This window comes from Ahaetulla prasina, chromosome 10, assembly GCF_028640845.1.
Source record: "Ahaetulla prasina isolate Xishuangbanna chromosome 10, ASM2864084v1, whole genome shotgun sequence".
NCBI lineage: Eukaryota > Metazoa > Chordata > Lepidosauria > Squamata > Colubridae > Ahaetulla > Ahaetulla prasina.
The window spans coordinates 14,382,015-14,400,138 of NC_080548.1; the positions used below are offsets into that span (position 1 = coordinate 14,382,015).

Consider the following 18,124-nt stretch of genomic DNA (forward strand, 5'->3'; position numbering starts at 1 on the left):
AGTTACCAAGGTTAGAGACCCCTGGCTTAGTGGGTAAGACACTGAGCTTGTCGATCGAAAGGTCAGCAGTTCAGCAGTTCGAATCCCTAGTGCCGCGTAACAGGATGAGCTCCTGTTACTTGTCCCAGCTTCTGCCAACCTAGCAGTTGGAAAGCACGTAAAAAATGCAAGTAGAAAAATAGGGACCACCTTTGGTGGGAAGGTAACAGCGTTCCCTGCGCCTTTGGCATTGAGTCATGCCGGCCACAGGACCAGGAGACGTCTTTGGACAGCGCTGGCTCTTCGGCTTTGAAACGGAGATGAGCACCGCCCTCTAGAGTCGGGAACGACTAGCATGTATGTGCGAGGGGAACCTTTACCTTTACCTTTAAAGATACTGTTTATCTTTTAAAAAAAATCATATTAGTGGTCCGCGGGATTTAAAATTATGAATTTAGTGGTCCCTGAGGTGTGAAAGGTTGGCCACCCCTGGACTAGATGACCTCCAAGGTCCCTTCCAACTCCATTACTGTTAAGGTGCGTGCAGAGGGCTGTGTGTGTGTGTGTATGTTGGGGAGGGGGTCATGCTGTTTGGAAAATAGAGAAGGAGCATGACCTGAGTGGCCTGAAATTATCCGCAATTGAGTGCTGGCGAAGTGGGGGGGGCGTCATATAAAGTGGGCAACCCCCTCCCCACAAAACTAAATAATTTCAAGTCCAGCTTTTTTTTAAAAAAACTCTCCCTTTCAAGAGCGAGAGAAGTGGGCGGGTGTTCCCCGTGATTGACAGAAGGTTGAGCCAACCAGCCGGCCGGCTGACGAACTACCTGTTGGAACGTGCAGGTTCGTCTCGGGCGCTCGCCCCGATTCTCTCCCAACGCGGAAGCCTCTGCCCGGAACAGAAGGGGCCCCGCAGGGAGGGGCCGAGCCCGGGGCCCGAGTATGGAGCCCGTCTCTCTCTGGACTTGCCAGACGGTGCTGGCTTGGATCCGAGGTAGGGTTGGAAGAGGCAGCGGCGGCAGAAGCGTGGCGGTCTCGGCAGGGTGGGTTAGGGCAGGGGTCTCCAACCTGGGCAACTTTAAGACTTGGGGACTCCAACTCCCAGAATTCCTCAGCCAGCTTTGCTGGCTGAGGAATTCTGGGAGTTGAAGTCCCCAAGTCTTAAAGTTGCCCAGGTTGGAGACCCTTGGGTTAGGGCTCCCTCCCTCCTCCCCCCCCAAAGGTGTGTTTCGATGAGGTTCGCTCCGCCCCTTCTGAGGCTAAGCCCCGGCGGCCCCAGGGGAGGGGAGCCCACCTGCCAGGGCCCAGACGGCAACCGGGGTCAGGTGCCCCTGCCAAGGGCGAGGTTGGTCCTGCCCAGCTGGGTTCGGGAAGGGAGGCAGGTTCGTGTCCAAAGGCAAGTGGGTCGCTTCAGGTAAGTGGTGCGGTGCGGGCTGGGGAAGAGGCGCTTTAGCCGATAATTTGGGGTGTGTGTGTGTGTGTGTGACAAACCCTCACCTCTCTTTTCACAGTGGTTGTCTCCCTCTCCTCCCTCTCTATTTCTCTCTCTCTTTCTTTCTTTCTTTCTCTCCCTCTCTCTTTTTCTTTCTTTCTCTCTCCCTCTCTCTCTCTTTCTTTCTCTCCCTCTCCCCCTCTCCCGCTTTCTTTCTCTTTCTTTCTCTTTCTCTCTCTTTCTCTTTCTCTCTCTTTCTCTTTCTTTCTCTTTCTCTCTCTTTCTTTCTCTCTTTCTCTCCCTTTTCCTCTCCCTCCCCCCTCTCTTTCTTTCTCTCTCTGTCTTTCTTTCTTTCTTTCTCTCCTTTCCTTCTCCTCTCCCCTCTCTTTCTCTCTTCTTTCTCTCTCCTCTCTTTCTTTCTCTCTCTCTCTCTCTCTCTCTTTCTTTCTCTTCTCTCTCTCCTTTCTCTCTCTCTCCCTCCCCTCTTTCTTTCTTTCTCTCCTCTTCCCTCTCTCTCTCTCTTTCTCTCTCTCTCTCTCTTTTATTTCTTTCTCTTTCTCTCCTTTCTCTCCTCTCCCCTCTCTCTCTCTCTCTCTCTCTCTCTCGCTTTCTTTCTCTCCCCCACTCTCTCTTTCTCCCTCTCTTTCTCTCTCTTTCTCTCTCTCTCTCTCTCTCTGTGTCTCTCCCTGTCTCTCCTTCTCCCCCGCTCTCTCAAGAAACTTAGGGCAGATCCTTTGAAATTAACTTTCTTGGAAGGCATAACTTTAAATCTGAAAGAGGATTAGATTAGATTTAACAGAACATGTGCAGCTCTGAATGGGCTGGGCGGATTGCTGATGCTTGCTCTCTTAGATATTATTATGAGGACCAAGGTATTATATCCTCCCCTACCCCACCCTTATAACAGTGAATTAGGACTGAGGAGACTCAGCGCTTGGCACCTCTTAACTTACACCAGTTGTTGGGAAGGTAAAATAAAAGTCCCTTGAGCATTCAGAGGATGGATATAAACATAACACCTGGGGGTATGTATATGCAGTATGTGTGTGTATGCATTTAGTACTTTGCTTAGATGGCTATTATATGTCATCTGCCACATTACATTATCTTCTGACACTTTCATCATACTGTTATTTATTGCCAGTCATTCTTTGCTGTCTTTCAAGGGAAAAAGCTCGTTCTGCCCCACCCTTCCCATGGCACAGGCACAAACTCCGCTAATTTAAAACTGCAAATGTTATTAAATCTGCATGAAATGCATTCAAATAGAGCAGAAACAATGATTAAAAAGGATCTCATTGCCTTGGCTAATGAATGATATAGAATGAAAACTGCCTCTGAAAAAATGTTGTTCTTATTCCGTCCATCAGTCTAATGCAAGATTTTCCAAGGTTGGCAACTTTAAGACCTGTGGACTTCAACTCCCAGAATTCCCTAACCAGCACAGGTCTTAAAGCCACCAATTTTGGGAAACCCTGATCTAATCGATATTGATGCTGAGCAATGAATCAGACCTTTGTGGAGCTGTTAGAGTTTGGCTCAGGGGCTTGCTAATTGTCTTTCAGGTGATGCCAGTGTCTGCGGGGTATGGTCAAAAAAGCCAAGATGGCTACCTTGAGAGTACAATCAAAAGTTTTTATGGGGACGCATAAATGGGAGCTTTAAATTCAACATCATGGCAATTATCTTAACATTTTTGACCACACGCCCTGTGAACATTTCTGAGTAGTCTATTGACATTTTCTAGTATAGAAATGACAAATAATGGTAGCAGCCAAAGAAAGGGGTTCAACAACTTGCCTTCAGAAGTTGTGAATGCTCCAACGCTGGAAGCTTTTAAGAAGAGATTGGACAATCATTTCTCTGAAATGGTGTAGGGTTTCCTGCCTAAGGTCCCTTCCAACTCTGTTATTCTATTCTGTTCTATGTGTTTCAATCCTAACTGAAGACAGTACCAGTGGGGTGATCAATGTAAGGTCCTTTGGATCTACCCTAATACACCCTACTACATTTACCTGTGTAGTAGGCTGTATTGCTATTAGCCTTCTCATCTTCTCAACTTTCTCATCTTCTCATTTCTCATCTTTTCTCATCTCTCCTATCTTTTATTGATATCTTATGATTTATCACTTGTTGCTTGTATCTTATGATTAATGATTGTAAACTATGATTTATGAGCTATGACCTATCACTTTGTTGTTGTATGTGTGTACACAGAGAGCTTATGTACCGGAGACAAATTCCTTGTATGACCTATCACATTTGGCAAATATTCCTATTCCTATTCCTATTCCTATTCTCAGCCTGATTCCTGTCATTCCCATCAGGTCCTCTCTGCTAGATTTGGTGGGGCAAGTAGAAGCAATGATGGCCTTAAAACAACCCCAAGCAATTTTTAAACTGAGAAATAACATTTAAAGAGAAAGGGGGAAATAGTACAGGTAGTCCTCTGCTTACAGTATTTGATTAGTGGCTGTTTGAAGTCACAAAGGCACTGAAAGATGTGACTTATCACCAGTTTTCACATTTACGACCGTTGTAGCATCTTCACGGTCATGTGATCAAAATGTCGTTGCTTGGCAACTGGCATGTATTTATGACAGTTGTACTGTCCTGGGGTCATGTGATCACCATTTGTAACCTTCCCAGCTGGCTTCTGACAACCAAAGTCAGTTGGGGGGGGGGGAAGCTAGGTTCACTTAACAACTGCATGATTCACTTAACTGCAGTTAACAACTTTGGCAAAAAGGTTGTAAGATGAGACCCAACTCGCTTAACAACGGTCTTGCTTAGCAATGAAATTTTTGGCTCAATTGTGGTTGTAAGTTGAGAGCCACCTGTTACTGCAGGGATTGAGCTGGCCTCCTTTTGAGGCAAGGTGAGTGTGATGACCTAAGCCAAGGGTCTCCAACCTTGGCAACCCCAGATCTAAACTATGGTTCTTCTCAAAGGGTTTGGACCGGTTTGTTGAAATCCAGGAAACCACTTGCTTTGCTTTGCTTCCTCTGTTTAGGTTTGGATCCAGCATTACAAGGTTACCCAGTGGAGGCGTGGGAGTTGACCGGGAAGAGGCTGCTCCGGTTATCCTATCGGGATTTGGAGAATCTGGGCGTGAGCTGCATCGGCCACCAGGAGCTCCTCCTGGAAGCTGTGGAGCAGCTTTGTGTTTTGGTGGGTGCCTGCGGAAAACAAATTCTGGCAAACCCTCAATGGACAGCCGATAGCTTTGGTAGAGAAAGGGTTGCTTTCCTTACAGAATATCTGAACCAGTGGTGGGTTGCTCCTGGTTCATCCTGGTTCGGACGAACTGGTAGCATCGTCAGGAGGCTCCGTCCACCCACCCAGATGTCATCAAAAACACTCTGCGCTTGCGCAGAAGCGCCGTGTGCTCACTACCAATAGTGAACCGGTAGTGCCGGTATTTGAAACCCACTACTGATCTGGGCCTGTACTCCTCTCTCTAGAACTATGAGCTCACCACCTCCAACCTGAGGACCCTTGCCGAGAAGCTGCAAGGGATCATTCGGACGATCGAAGTCTGCATTCTGAGTCGCAGGAAAGTGAGCACTTATCACGGAGCGACAACCGAAAAGTCCAGCTTGGATCTCCTGGCATCTGTGGTGGAGCTGATCAGTGCTGCTAAAGGCCTCTTTTTATGGCTGAACAGGTACTTACTTACTTGCTTTGATGTTGGGAAGGGTGTGCTATCCAGGGCTGCTCTCATCTTGATAAAACATGGGAGGGCAGCATGTGGTTGCTCATAATTTCCTGCTGCCCTCAATAAACAATCGCAGTCCACTTCTTGAAAGTGCAGTTTGCTTTAGCCTCTTGTCCAGTGGGTGGGAGAGATATGCAACAGAGAGGCCGAGGTGGGATGCCAGAGAAAGAGCGATCGGATGGCTCTGTCAATTTTTAGCTATGGCTCTGACCTTTGTTTTTTGTAAACCCCGCCCGTTAACTGACATGTACCTCTGTAGATCCTTTTCAAGAAAAAAGCAGTTATCTCCCCTCCCGAGATAAATTACGGATTGGAAAAACCTTTCCCAACCTGCAGCTTGGATTGCAAATATGAACGTCCAATCATATTTCAAAACATCCGAAGAGAATCGGATTAAAAGTGGTTTCATGTGAACCCAATCGAGTTCACCAATTCTTCCTCCCTCTCTCCCTCCCTCCCTCTCTCCCTCTCTCCTTCCCTCCCTCCCATCCTTCCCTTCCTTCCTTCCTTTCTTCCTCCCTCCCTCCCTCCCTCCCTCCGTCTTTCTTTTTCTTTTTCTTTTTTTCCTTCCTTCCTCCCTCCCTCCCTCCCATCCTTCCTTCCTTCTTCCTTCCTTCCTCCCTCCCTCCCTCCTTCCTCTTTCTTTTTCCTTCCTCCTCCCTCCCATCCTTCCTTCCTCCTCCCTCCCTCCCTCCCATTCTTCCTTCCTTCTCCCTTCCTTCCTTCCTTCCTTCCTCCCTCCCTCCCTCCTTCCCTCTCTCCCCTCCCTTCCATCCTCCCTCCCTCCCTCCCATCCTTCCTTCCTTCTTCCTTCCTTCCTTCCTCCCTCCTCCTCCTTCCTTTCTTTTTCCTTCCTCCTCCTCCCATCCTTCCTTCCTCCTCCCTCGCTCCCTCCCATTCTTCCTTTCCTTCTTCCTTTCCTTCCTTTCCTTCCTTCCTCCCTCCCTCCCTCCCTCCTTCCTCTCTCTTTCCTTCTTTCTTCCTTCCTTCCTTCCTTCCTTCCTTCCTTCCTTCCTTCCTTCCTTCCTTCCTACCTACCTACCTACCTACCTACCTACCTTCCTACCTACACCTGTCTGGCACTGGTAGAAAAACACTGATAAATTGTCAAAATACTGTATATTGAAGTTAGCATCTGGCCTTTAGTACACTTTACATAGTTTACTTCAACTTAAGTCAAGAAGGCTGGTTATTGCTTTGTTTTTACTGTATGAGGGTGCCTGCTGTGAATTTGAGTGCCCTAGAAATATAGTTGTTTTAAGCTAACCTGTGAAGTGAATCAGTGCAGGTGAACAGAAGTCTTCCTGCTTTAAAAAAAAAACAACCACACAAACAGGAAGAACTTTTAGCCATGTCCACTTCCTCCATCTGGCCCCTAGTAGTTTGCCTGTACAACAGAATCTAACCGGGAGCTTACAAGTCTTCTTTTGCAGGTACCTCTTCTCCCACCTACATGATTATTCAGCCAGCCGAGACATCATTTGGCTTTGTGGTGATCTGGCAGAGACTGTGCAGAAGGTAGGTAGTAGTGGGTAGCACTTTGGTCAGGGAAGAATTTTACAGCACAGAGATGGGTTATACCCACCCTGCAAATTAGTTGGAACAAGAGCATTTTAAGAAAAATCTATTTTTCCTGATTTTCTGTAGATTTTGTGACTGTATGGACGGTTAAGTATTTCTGCGTTGTGTGGCTAATGGGGTAGTTTGCTTTATTCTGTGATGGTATTCAGATACTATATTAACATTTGTAAGGATATAACCTGTAGGTATTCTTACAGATTAAATGTGTTGAAAGAGGAAACAATAATTATGTTGCATGTCTTGGAAGCTGTTGGACAGTAGAATTTCCTCCACCTAGTGTATATTAAAATTACCTAATTATCAACAGATGGAACCCAACTAAATGCTCTTTGGGAAAAGAGACATCCAGGTGTCTTTAAGAAAGCTGACTAGTGCTGTTGGGAATGATGGTTGAGCAAGATGTGATTGGCTTATGACCACCGGTTCATAGGAAAGCTAGAGAAGATGGCAAAGGCATTTATTCTGGGAGGTGATGAAAAATGATCCATGCCTGAGATTTAATGTTGGCTAACTGAAAACGAGAGTAGAGAAGCTGAACTTGAGTGAACTGACAGAAATGGCAGCTGACCAGGAAGGGTGGGAGGAATAAGAACAGGAGAAGGAGTAAACAAAGTCGGAAGGGGAGACCGGCCAGTTGTCTTTTATAGAAGTCATCCTGTGACTCACACTTTGGGATCGGAGGCAGGGCTCGGTGCTGGAGTTCTCAGTTAGATGTTCTTGCTAAAAGCGAACAAATGGGCTGAGAGTTACAACCTGTTTAGGAGACAGAACTACAAATTAAGGTAAGTTCTTCAGTAGTGATTCTAAGAACATCCATTGGGTGTTCCTACCGCCTCGCTTTTCTTATATATATATCTCTGTGTGTATGTGTTGTTCTTGCATGGAATCTGTGGAATTTGCTGGGGAGATTTCACAATAAGATAGTTATGCTGGAAATGACATTCAACCAAAGCATGAGAAAGGATAGGAGGGTGCACAGAAGAATTGCCCCAATGCAGGACAATGTGTAGCTTTAAATGGGCAGTGGGGGAGGGGAGGGGAGAAACAGGAAGCTTGCCCAGTTTCACCTGAAGATGCAGAGATTAAACTTGAGATAACTTTGTACGAATTTTAAGCACAGTTTCTGTATCTACCTGTCTTTAGAAAGGAAGCTTGTTTTCGACTAGTTTTGTTTACTGCTCTGTTTCAGCACCTTCTGCATCCTTGGCAGTTTCTAGATTAGTGAGATTTCTAGAGTTGATATCTATGGATTTTGGTCTCCTCAGATGTCACCTTTAGTGAAGCATGCAAACCAGCATTTGCGTTGCCTGCATCGGACGAGGAGAGGACATCTTTTTCATTCTGTCCTGGCCCACTTTTTACGATTGAGAGCGTTTTAACAAACTGCATCGCTGTTTGATTTAGTGGCGGCAGTGCCTCAGATAGAAAGCCCATACAGAAAGTGGTAAGGACAGCAGAGAAGATTATAGGAAGTTCGCTTCCCGTTATTCAGGATATTGCTTATAAGCACTATGTGCTTAGAGCTCAAAGCATCGTTAGAGACCCCACCCACTAACCTCATGGTGTGTTTCTGTTGCTGCCTTCTGGGAGGAGGTTTTGAAGTATCTATAGCAGGATTACTAGAGTCTGTAACAGCTTTGTTTCTTATATCATCCATCTTATAAATTCTCAGGATTCTCCTCCCTCCCCTCCGTCATACATCCGGACTAGATTGTGATATTTCTCTGTATCATATGGGTAGGGATATGGATAAAGGTTATCTTTTGAGAACTGAATGCAATAAAATTTCATTTTAATCTATGCTGATTAATGTACATTTAAAATGACAAGTTCTATTCTATTCTATTCTATTCTATTCTATTCTATTCTATTCTATTCTATTCTATTCTATTTCTACATGTCTAGAAGTTGCCATAGTTTGGAAACTTTTGTTTAATATTATTGGCTCTATCAATAACTTGATGGGAGTTTTTTTCTAGTTCTACTTCTGAGCTGAAAAAGAGGTGAAATCTTATATAATTTTATGCTGTTAAGTATGGTAACTAACATACTGAGGGAATAAGCCATTCAGGCTCCAACGTTCTTCCCAATGTTATTTCCTTTCAAATTTTTTCTTCCCATTCTTCTTCTCCACCTCCCCACTCCTCCTCCTCCTCTTTCAGATTCTTGCTATACAACCCCTATTAGAATTGTGAAATAGAATAGAATAGAATTTTTATTGGCCAAGTGTGATTGGACACACAAGGAATTTGTCTTGGTGCATATGCTCTCAGTGTACATAAAATAAAAGATACCTTTATCCAGGTACAACACTTACAGCACTTAATGATAGGTATAGGGTACAAATTTAACACTTAATAATACAACACTTAATGATAGTTCTAGGCTACAAATAAGCAATCAGGAAACAATATCAGTATAAATTATAAGGATACAAGCAAAATTGACTGGGAATAATGGAAATTGACTCCGTAAGTGTTGTTAAGATTGTAAAATGGATAGAAAATAGCAAGAAGGTTAATGGGAGGGGCACTGCCTTAAAAAGAAGAGCAACAAAGATGATTAGGGGATTGGAGGCTAAAACGTGAAGAACTGGCTATTGCGTACTTCTACTCCAGGGGTCTGCAAACTTGGCTCTTTTAAGACTTGTGGACTTCAACTCCCAGAGTTCAGCTGGCTGAGAGTTGAAGTCCACAAGTCTTAAAACTTGTGGACTTCAAAACTTGTATTGGTGTGGGTATTTTAACATTGGCTGTAAACCGCCCTGAGTCCTTCGGGAGATGGTGCGGTATAGAAATGTAATTATAAATAAATATAAATAAATAAAAAATAAAAGAGCCAAGTTTGCAGACCCCTGGTCTAGTCTAATAAAAAGAAGAACAGGGGTGGCACAATAGCAGTCTTCCAGTATCTAAGGGGCTGCCACAAATAAGGGGTCAACCTATTCTTCAAAGCATCTGAAGGCAGGAAGAGAAGCAATAGACGGAAACGAATCAATGAAAAGACCAACCTAGAAATAAGGAGAAATTTTCTGACAGAACAATTAATCAGTGGAAGGGTTTGCCTTCAGAAGTTGTGGGTGCTCCATCATTGGAGCTTTTTAAGAAGAGATTGGACAGCCATTTGCCTGAAATGATATAGGGTCTCCTGCTTGAGGAGGGGGTTGGATTAGAAGACCTCTAAGGTCCCTTCCTTCTCTGTTATTCTGTATAAAATTTTTACTTTGAACAAGCATTTATTGCTCAAATGTGTGATATTAGCTGATCAAAAGTGGGCTTAAAAACAAGTAAGGTAACAACTAAAACTTGAACTTGTGGTGCTCCTGGATGCCAAAATGTTGGCACCTTGTAGAATTTCCTGTATCTTCCATGATTGACTGGTGGGATTGTTGTTGAGAGTTATTTGCCTTTATTTAAATAAAGGCATTAAGTGGAAAAGAGAGCAATAACAACAAGATTAAGAGCTGCTCATCCATATACAGTATATATATGAATAAGTTGCTTCCAGGTATAGATTATGCATGGATGATCTTGATGAATTATGACCATCCTTTATTAAAATAGTTGTGGAAAACTTCATATACATATTTCCCACAGTTATAAGATGCATGCCTCCTGTTCTTAAGATGATAAAGTGATCATTTTAAGATTAAACCCCATTCCTGGTTGACTCTCCTTAAAGCTTTGGGCAATGCATGGGTCTCCAAATTCCATGTGCCACTCTGAATTGGAATCACCATGAATCCAATTAAGAGGAGGATTGGAATGACATCTGAATTTCTGTGAATTCATCATACCTTTGGCCTTGCTGAAAAGTTGTCTAGTTCAACTAGAAAGGTTGTCTAGTTTGAATCAACAACCCTAGCTTCTATTAAGGTACCTTTCTTTGCATTTGTCCTTATAGGAGTGCACTGTATCTGAAAGAGAGGACCGAATTTTGCTAATCGTAAGTAGAGAAAAGATTCGGGTCCCCACCACAGTGTTGAAAATACAGATTCCCCAACCTTTTATGGGTCAATAGCTATATAATTGGCTTATATACAGAATCTTAAGGGACCCAGTGGCTCAGTGGCTAAGACGCTGAGCTTGTTGATCAAAAGGTCGGCATTTCAGCTGTTCAAATCCCTACTGCCATGTAATGGGGTGTGCTCCTGTTACTTGTTCCAACTTCTGCCAACCAGGGAGTTCGAAAGCACGTAAAAAATGCAAGTAGAAAAATAGGAACCACCTTTGGTAGGAAGGTAACAGCGTTCTGTGCGCCTTTGGCGTTTATTCATGCCGGCCACACGACCACGGAGACGTCTTCGGACAGCGCTGGCTCTTCGGCTTTGAAATGGAGATGAGCACTGCCCCCTAGAGTTGGGAACGACTAGCACATATCTGCAAGGGGAACCTTTACCTTTACCTTTTACAGAATCTTAAATGGGTTCATCTGAAAAGTCAGTGGTGGAGATGCAGGTATCTTCCTAACTCCTCCTCTTCTCCAATTAGCACACAAAAAAAGAAACTTGGAGGATTAGACCAAGGATAATCTACACTTCTAGGCTAGACCATCTGGTCAGCCAGATGTCTATTGGAAATACTTTATTTCCGTACATCCATCCCCTGGCAGGCATGGGCAAATTCTGAAGGATAAGGGCCAAAAGGATACCTCTTGATCTGATGGAAGGGGGTGTCATAAGAAGTTGATTGCTGTTATCATTTGATGCATTGATTATGCACACTGCATCGTGAAGCAAGATACAAAGGCATCACTTTACATACAGGTGGTCCTTACAATCACTTGTTTAGTGACCATTTGAAGTTACAAGGGCGCTGAAAAAAGTGACTTACAACTGGTCCTCATACTTATGACCGTCACAGCATTCCCCATGATCACATGATCAGAATTCAAGCACTTGGCTACCAGCATGTATTATTGAAGCATTTTGGCATCATGCGATTGCCATTTGAGACCATCCCAGGTTGCCTTTTGAAGAACAATATCAATGGGGGAGGCCAGATTTGCTTAATGACTGCATGATTCATTTAACAACTGCAGTGATTCGCTCAACAGTTGTGGTTAAAAAAAAGGTCATAAAATTGAGCATCATTCCCTTAACGATCGTCTTGCTTAGCAACAGAATTTCTGGTCTCAATTGTTGTCTTAAGCCGAGGACTAAAGGTAAAGGTAAAGGTTCCCCTCGCACATACGTGCTAGTCGTTCCCAACTCTAGGGGGTGGTGCTCATCTCCGTTTCAAAGCTGAAGAGCCAGCACTGTCCGAAGACGTCTCCGTGGTCATGTGGCCGGCATGACTCAACGCCAAAGGCACAGAATGGGATGGAATGTAGAATGGGTTTTAATTTGGGGCCAATTTTAAACCACACACAGTATTGGACTGCTGTGAACCACAAATGGTGTAACCAAAGCCTTCTAGCAGGTGACTATCACCGTATCTTTAGTGGGGGAGCATTGTTTATTGCTACATAAGTTAGATTTCCCTTTTGACTGTTTCCTAAGTGATCTAAAAAGACCTGCAGAAGGTCTATATAAATAACTCAGTACAGTGGTGAAATCGTCCCCAGTTTGCCACCGGTTTGCTACCTGCGCATGCGCGATGCGCACCAAACACATGCTGCATGCGCATGCATGCGCAGGTGTGTGCCAAACGTATGCAGTGCACACCAAATGCACGCTGCATGCATGCGCATGTATAGTACACGCCAAAAGCGCGCTGCGTGCGGAAAAAGGCTTGGGAAGGTAAGTAAAACAGCGAGGGGGGGAACAGCTGTGCCCCGCGATTTAGATTCACTAGAAAGCAGGATTTCCTGTTTTCTAGCGATTTTAAATTGGGCGTCACAGCTGATTGTCGGAAATATTGGTTTGGACCAACTGGTAGCTTTTTTTTACTACCGGTTCACCCAAACCGGTGCGAACCGGTAGGATTTCACCACTGACTCAGTAGCATTTGCCCAATTGTAGCTGAGCTCATTTCACAGGTCCGTGGTTTATATGTTGGGGCTCCTTGGATTTCACTTGTTCTTAGAGTTCTTGAGGATGCCACTGTACAGGGCAATTCAAGCCATGCTTTTCCAGGGACTTTGCCTTTTTACTCTGCAGGGAAGACACATTTCTGGAATCTGTGAGCATATTTTACACTGCAGCCCAGCAAACCTCCTGGATCAAACAGCCATCTTGGAAACGGTGGAACTTGAACCTGCAGGTCCAGAAGATAATTTGGTGAGTCTGGCACTGTCAGTACTACAGCTCTTCTGGACAAAAAAAGCTGAAATCAAAGTCCGCCAACTTAATACTGTACCTATTCATTCTACGCCAGTTCTTGACTACAAATATCCCTTTCCTCTGTTATGGGGACTCATTAGGGATCTTAGCAAGGTGGCAGTTAAGAAGGTTTTTGGGCATGATCAAAACCATTAGTGAGCAGAGGCCCACTGTCTTCTGACCTCATAGCACATATTTTCCTCTCCATGTGATTTACTCAGTTCCACACAAATCTTGTATGATAAATAAGGTTTGCCTTGCAGCTCTAAAAGGGTTTGGACCACACTGGTAATCTTGTAAGCTCCCACACCAAAGAGAGAGGTCTGAGATATCTTTGGGGAATGTGATGTTTTGTCTAAAATGTCCGAAGAGTGGAAAACATAGAAGGAGAGAAAGGAAGAGCCAAAACAGCTGGCGTGTGCTCAGGGGACATAGGATGCTGAAGGACCATTGCCAGGGCAGATGAAGAATGAAGTGAGGGAGAGAAGAGTTGGCGCCTCCTGAAGAACTTCATGTTGTTCCAACATCTTGTTCCAGGTCCCATCATGTGATCGATACCATGAGAACTTACATAGATGCCTTTATGGAGTCATTCTTCCAGGGATTTTAGAAAAAGGCCTCTTTATCAGTCTTATCTCGCTATGGTTGGAACAGGAATTTCCCTCATGTATCACACAAGTTCGACCTGTATCAGACTCCAACATCTATCATTCTCAACTATGCAGCTAATCTCTTTGTGGACATCCCCTCATTTACTTTAGGGTCCTTTGCTAAAAAGAACCATGATTAATACCCCAGCTTTGGGTTGTCCATTCCTGGATAGTTTTTTCTATATAATTATAATTCTATATAACTGTGATGGTGAACCTATGGCATGCGTGCCAGAGGTGGCACACGGAACCATATCTGTGGGCACACGAGCGTTGCCGTAGCTCAGTTACAGCGTGCATGTGCACGCCAGCCAGCTGATTTTCGGGCCTTCCGGTCCCACCAGAAGTCGGGAAATGGATCGTTTCTGGCCTCCAGAGGGGCTCCTGTGAGATGGGGAAGGTCATTTTCGCCCACCCCAGGCTCCTAGAAAGCCTCTGGAGCCTGGTGAGGGTGAAAAACAGGCTTACCGGGCCCACTGTGCCATCACATGCCAAAAGCGGGGGGAGTGGGGGGGAGCACACCCCATGCACGGGGCACATTGAATTATGGGTGTGGGCACGCACGCGCATGAACCCCCTTGCGCTCCCCCCGCTTTTGGCACACGACGGCAAAAAGGTTAGCCATCACTGCTATATAACTAAACATATATAAAATGATCCGGGAATTAACAACCCCAAACTGGGACATACATATGGTCCATGTCATGGTTGTTTACATATGAAATTGCCTTCCATTGGGTTGGTCCATCTTGGCTAGTTTTGCATCATCTGGCATTCCTCAACCTGGATGTTTTGGACCTCCTTCAAGTGTTCCGTACCTCCTACCCTCCACAGCACGTTTGGGGATTGGCTGGAGATGAACGCAATCAAATTATCTGAAGGGTGGTGCATTAGGAAAGGCTGATCTCCTTCCATGAGCCATTGCTATCCAGTGACTCGCCGAACGTACAAGGGAGGCAGCTGTCTCTTGCAGAGCCAGAGTTGAGCTGATAAGCATGTCTCCTAAATCTTCTCTCTGCAGGGCCTAGAGATTAAGTCCTTGCCCTCCTGTCTCCATTTGATATCAGGGACTGCCCGAGAGGTGAGTGTACAGTGAGAGCGGGTTCAGTTCATAGCTCTGCCTCTTCCCCCTCCCAAGGCACATTCCCAAGACTAGCAGGCAGGGTCACCGTAACTCCAGTCTTTAAAATAGACCCTCCTCTGCAACGGGCCAGTTCATTTTTTTCTTTTTCAAACCGTTGCCTGTGAAAACGTGGCTCGGTCCAATTGTCATTATTGCTTCCCCTCACCCCCATGGGGATTCTGCATCATACTTGGCTAATTACCATTTATCCCTTCCCCTCCTCTCCTTGGCACAACTGCCTCCTTCGTTCCCTTGCATTCTTTATTGAGTAGAATTAACCAAAAGGTCAAACTTGAAGTTAATACTTAATCCCCTGGGCAGGAATCTTTCCTCCTCCACCCCCAAGAGTTTTGACTTTTCCTGTCCAAAAAGTTTCTTACTACAATTCTGCAAACCGTGAGACTGTCTATGCTGCCTTTTCAGCCCTTTCTCTCCAAAGGCAGTCTTGTCCTTCAGGGTCTCCTGTTTTTTTTTCCCCCTTCCAGATTCCGGTCGACCAGTACAGCAAGGTCTTCCCAGGCGATGAAATAGTCCAAGTCAATGACCAGGTGGTGGTAAGTCAAGGCTTCTTTTCTGCTTGGTTCCTGGGGCAGGATGTACTGTGGTGCTGAGCTACCTTGTAAGGGAGAGATTAACCTGAATGGGGCAGACCTTAAGTATCCCTTGCCTTAATTTTTCCGCTGCATGAAGTTGCTTTGCTGGATGATGGGGAGATTCTTTACGGCCAAGAAAAGCATCTCTTCCCTACTTCTCTTCTTAAAAACTTCCAGTGTCGGAGCATTCACAGCTTCTGGAGGCAAGTTGTAACAATTAACAGGGGATCAACTTGCCTCCAGAAGTTGTGACACCGGAAATTTTTAAGGCGAGATTGGATGATCTTTTTCTGGAGGCAACCAGACTTTCTTGTTTTTTCTTTGAAGACATTTTGCTTCTCATCCAAGAAGCTTCTTCAGCTCTGACAGCATACTGGGGAATGGAAGGATTCATATTCTTTGCAGACAGCTGGTCATTTACATTCTTTTAGAGGGTCGTGGTTGTTGAAGCACTTGGAGGTTTATCTGTGTCCTCAGGGTCACCCAAGATTGGATGACCATTTGTCTGAAATCCTATAGGGTTTCCTGCCTAAGCAGGGGGGTTGGACTTGAAGACCTCCAAGGTCCCTTCCAACAATCTGGGTCCTCAGTTTACCTACCTTATAAAGGATGGAAGGCTGAGTCAACCTTGGGCCTGGTGGGACTTGAACCTGCAGTAATTGCAAGCAGCTGTGTTAATAACAGACTGCATTAATCTGTTGAGCCACCAGAGGCCCCTCATATTGATATGTTGACCATCAATTGTGTTGTAAATGTTGTACCTTGATGAAGGTATCTTTTCTTTTATGTACACTGAGAGCATATGCACCAAGACAAATTCCTTGTGTGTCCAATCACACTTGGCCAATAAAAAATTCTATTTCTATTCTATTCTATTCTATTCTATTCTATTCTATTCTATTTTATTCTACTTCCGAAGGAGAAAAGATGGAAAACTTTCCATGTGCTAATATATGTATATAAACATAAACTTCAATATAATTAAACTAGGATTTAGCTGCTTGTTATGTGAAAGAGACGTTGAGTGTTGCCCACCTGCAGAGTGGTGATGGGTGACTTCCAACTTTCCTGGCTTCTCTTCCTGTGATTGTGTATCTTTAAGATGGAATAAAACAGGGCAACTCTTCAAATAAGAGAACAGTCCTCCGTAAAATAGCAGGCTTGACTGACTGCAGCTCATGAAAACTGCTGGCTTTTAATAAAATTTCATTAGTCAGGAAAGATGCCATGGGACTTCCTGCGGTTTTTATGCTCCCACGGACTAAATGGCTCTCCTCCTACAATAGCTGGACAGCATAGTCTCTGCATTAGCTCACGTGTATTAGCTTTTGAGTTAATAGAAAGTGCACTGCCCAAATGCATTCTGCAATGACTCACCAAGGTTTAGGGCAGATGATTTTTTTTTCTACCTGGGGTGATCATATTTGTAATTGGGAAATGTCATTGATTGCAAAAATAATTAATTTGCCAATGGACCTTCTGGTGCATTGTCCAGTTGTGATTGTGTTGGGGTGTTTGTGACTCTGGGTTTGTATTACGAGGTTTCTCACATGAAGTCCCAAATACACTAAAATCTTAGAAAAAAGACATGTCGCATGGGCCAAAACATGAGCACTATCGGATTAGAGCATAGAGACATGCAAACACTTGTAAAGAGATGCTTTGGGACACAAAGGTTCATGCATGAAGTACCCCTCATTGACACATGAAAGCAGCCATGTCTCCTTCCAGGTTTTCATGATTGTTGTAGGAAGCTGCTCTTGGCTGTGCATTCATTTTGATGTACCCTATACAAAAGTATGGACAGGGATATAATTAGAGTTTTGAAAATACACCATAAAATAATGCTACCATAATAAAATTAACCACAAAAGCAATGATCAGTTGCTCTACAAAGGTTGCCCCAAAGGCTTTGAAAGCAAATTACATTCTTAGACCTGAAAAATATAAGGCTATGTGTACTAAACAGGTCTGTTGGGGAGAGTGTTTCACAAATGGAGCTCACTACGAACTCTTACGGCCACTGTCTGATTTGGAAGGAGAAAGTCTCAACCATATTTATCTACAGGTAGTCCTCAGCTTAAGATAACAATTGAGACCAGAAATTCTGTTGGGGATGCGGTGGCTTAGTGGGTAAGACGCTGAGCTTGTCAATCGAAAGGTCGACAGTTCAGCGGTTTGAATCCCTAGCGCTGTGGAACGGGGTAAGCTCCTGTTACTTGTCCCAGCTTCTGCCAACCTAGCAGTTCGAAAGCACATAAAAAATGCAAGTAGAAAAATAGGGATCACCTTTGGTGGGAAGATAACAGCGTTCCGTGTGTCTTTGGCGTTTAGTCATGCTGGCCACATGACCACGGAGACGTCTTCGGACAGCGCTGGTTCTTCAGCTTTGAAACGGAGATGAGCACCACTCCCTAGAGTTGGGAACGACTAGCACATATGTGTGAGGGGAACCTTTACCTTTACCTTTAGTCTTCGGCTTAAGACAACAATTGAGACCAGAAATTCTGTTGCTAAGCAAGACGATTGTTAAGGGAATGATGCTCAGTTTTATGACTTTTTTTTACCACAATTGTTGAGCGAATCACTGCAGTTGTTAAATGAATCATGCAGTCATTAAGCAAATCTGGCCTCCCCCATTGATATTGTTCTTCAAAAGGCAACCTGGGATGGTCTCAAATGGCAATCGCATGATGCCAAAATGCTTCAATAATGCATGCTAGTAGCCAAGTGCTTGAATTATGATCATGTGACCATGGGGGATGCTGTGACAGTCATAAGTGTGAG

The 18,124-nt window shown here is 44.5% G+C and overlaps 1 protein-coding gene across 2 annotated transcripts in view; it reads left to right on the forward strand.

Moving 5' to 3' along the window:
- The first annotated feature begins 815 nt into the window (after nucleotides 1-815).
- CNKSR1 (connector enhancer of kinase suppressor of Ras 1) overlaps nucleotides 816-18,124 on the forward strand; it is a 39,127-nt gene continuing 21,818 nt past the window's right edge. The window contains exons 1-8 of one of the 2 annotated variants that reach the window (XM_058195130.1): nucleotides 816-972; nucleotides 4,424-4,581; nucleotides 4,875-5,077; nucleotides 6,562-6,646; nucleotides 10,613-10,654; nucleotides 12,810-12,929; nucleotides 14,643-14,702; nucleotides 15,230-15,298. In XM_058195130.1, the coding sequence (XP_058051113.1) occupies nucleotides 921-972; nucleotides 4,424-4,581; nucleotides 4,875-5,077; nucleotides 6,562-6,646; nucleotides 10,613-10,654; nucleotides 12,810-12,929; nucleotides 14,643-14,702; nucleotides 15,230-15,298 (789 nt within the window). In that variant the 5' untranslated portion in view covers nucleotides 816-920. The remainder of the gene's footprint in view (nucleotides 973-4,423; nucleotides 4,582-4,874; nucleotides 5,078-6,561; nucleotides 6,647-10,612; nucleotides 10,655-12,809; nucleotides 12,930-14,642; nucleotides 14,703-15,229; nucleotides 15,299-18,124) is intronic. The other variant, XM_058195131.1, reaches the window with a different exon arrangement.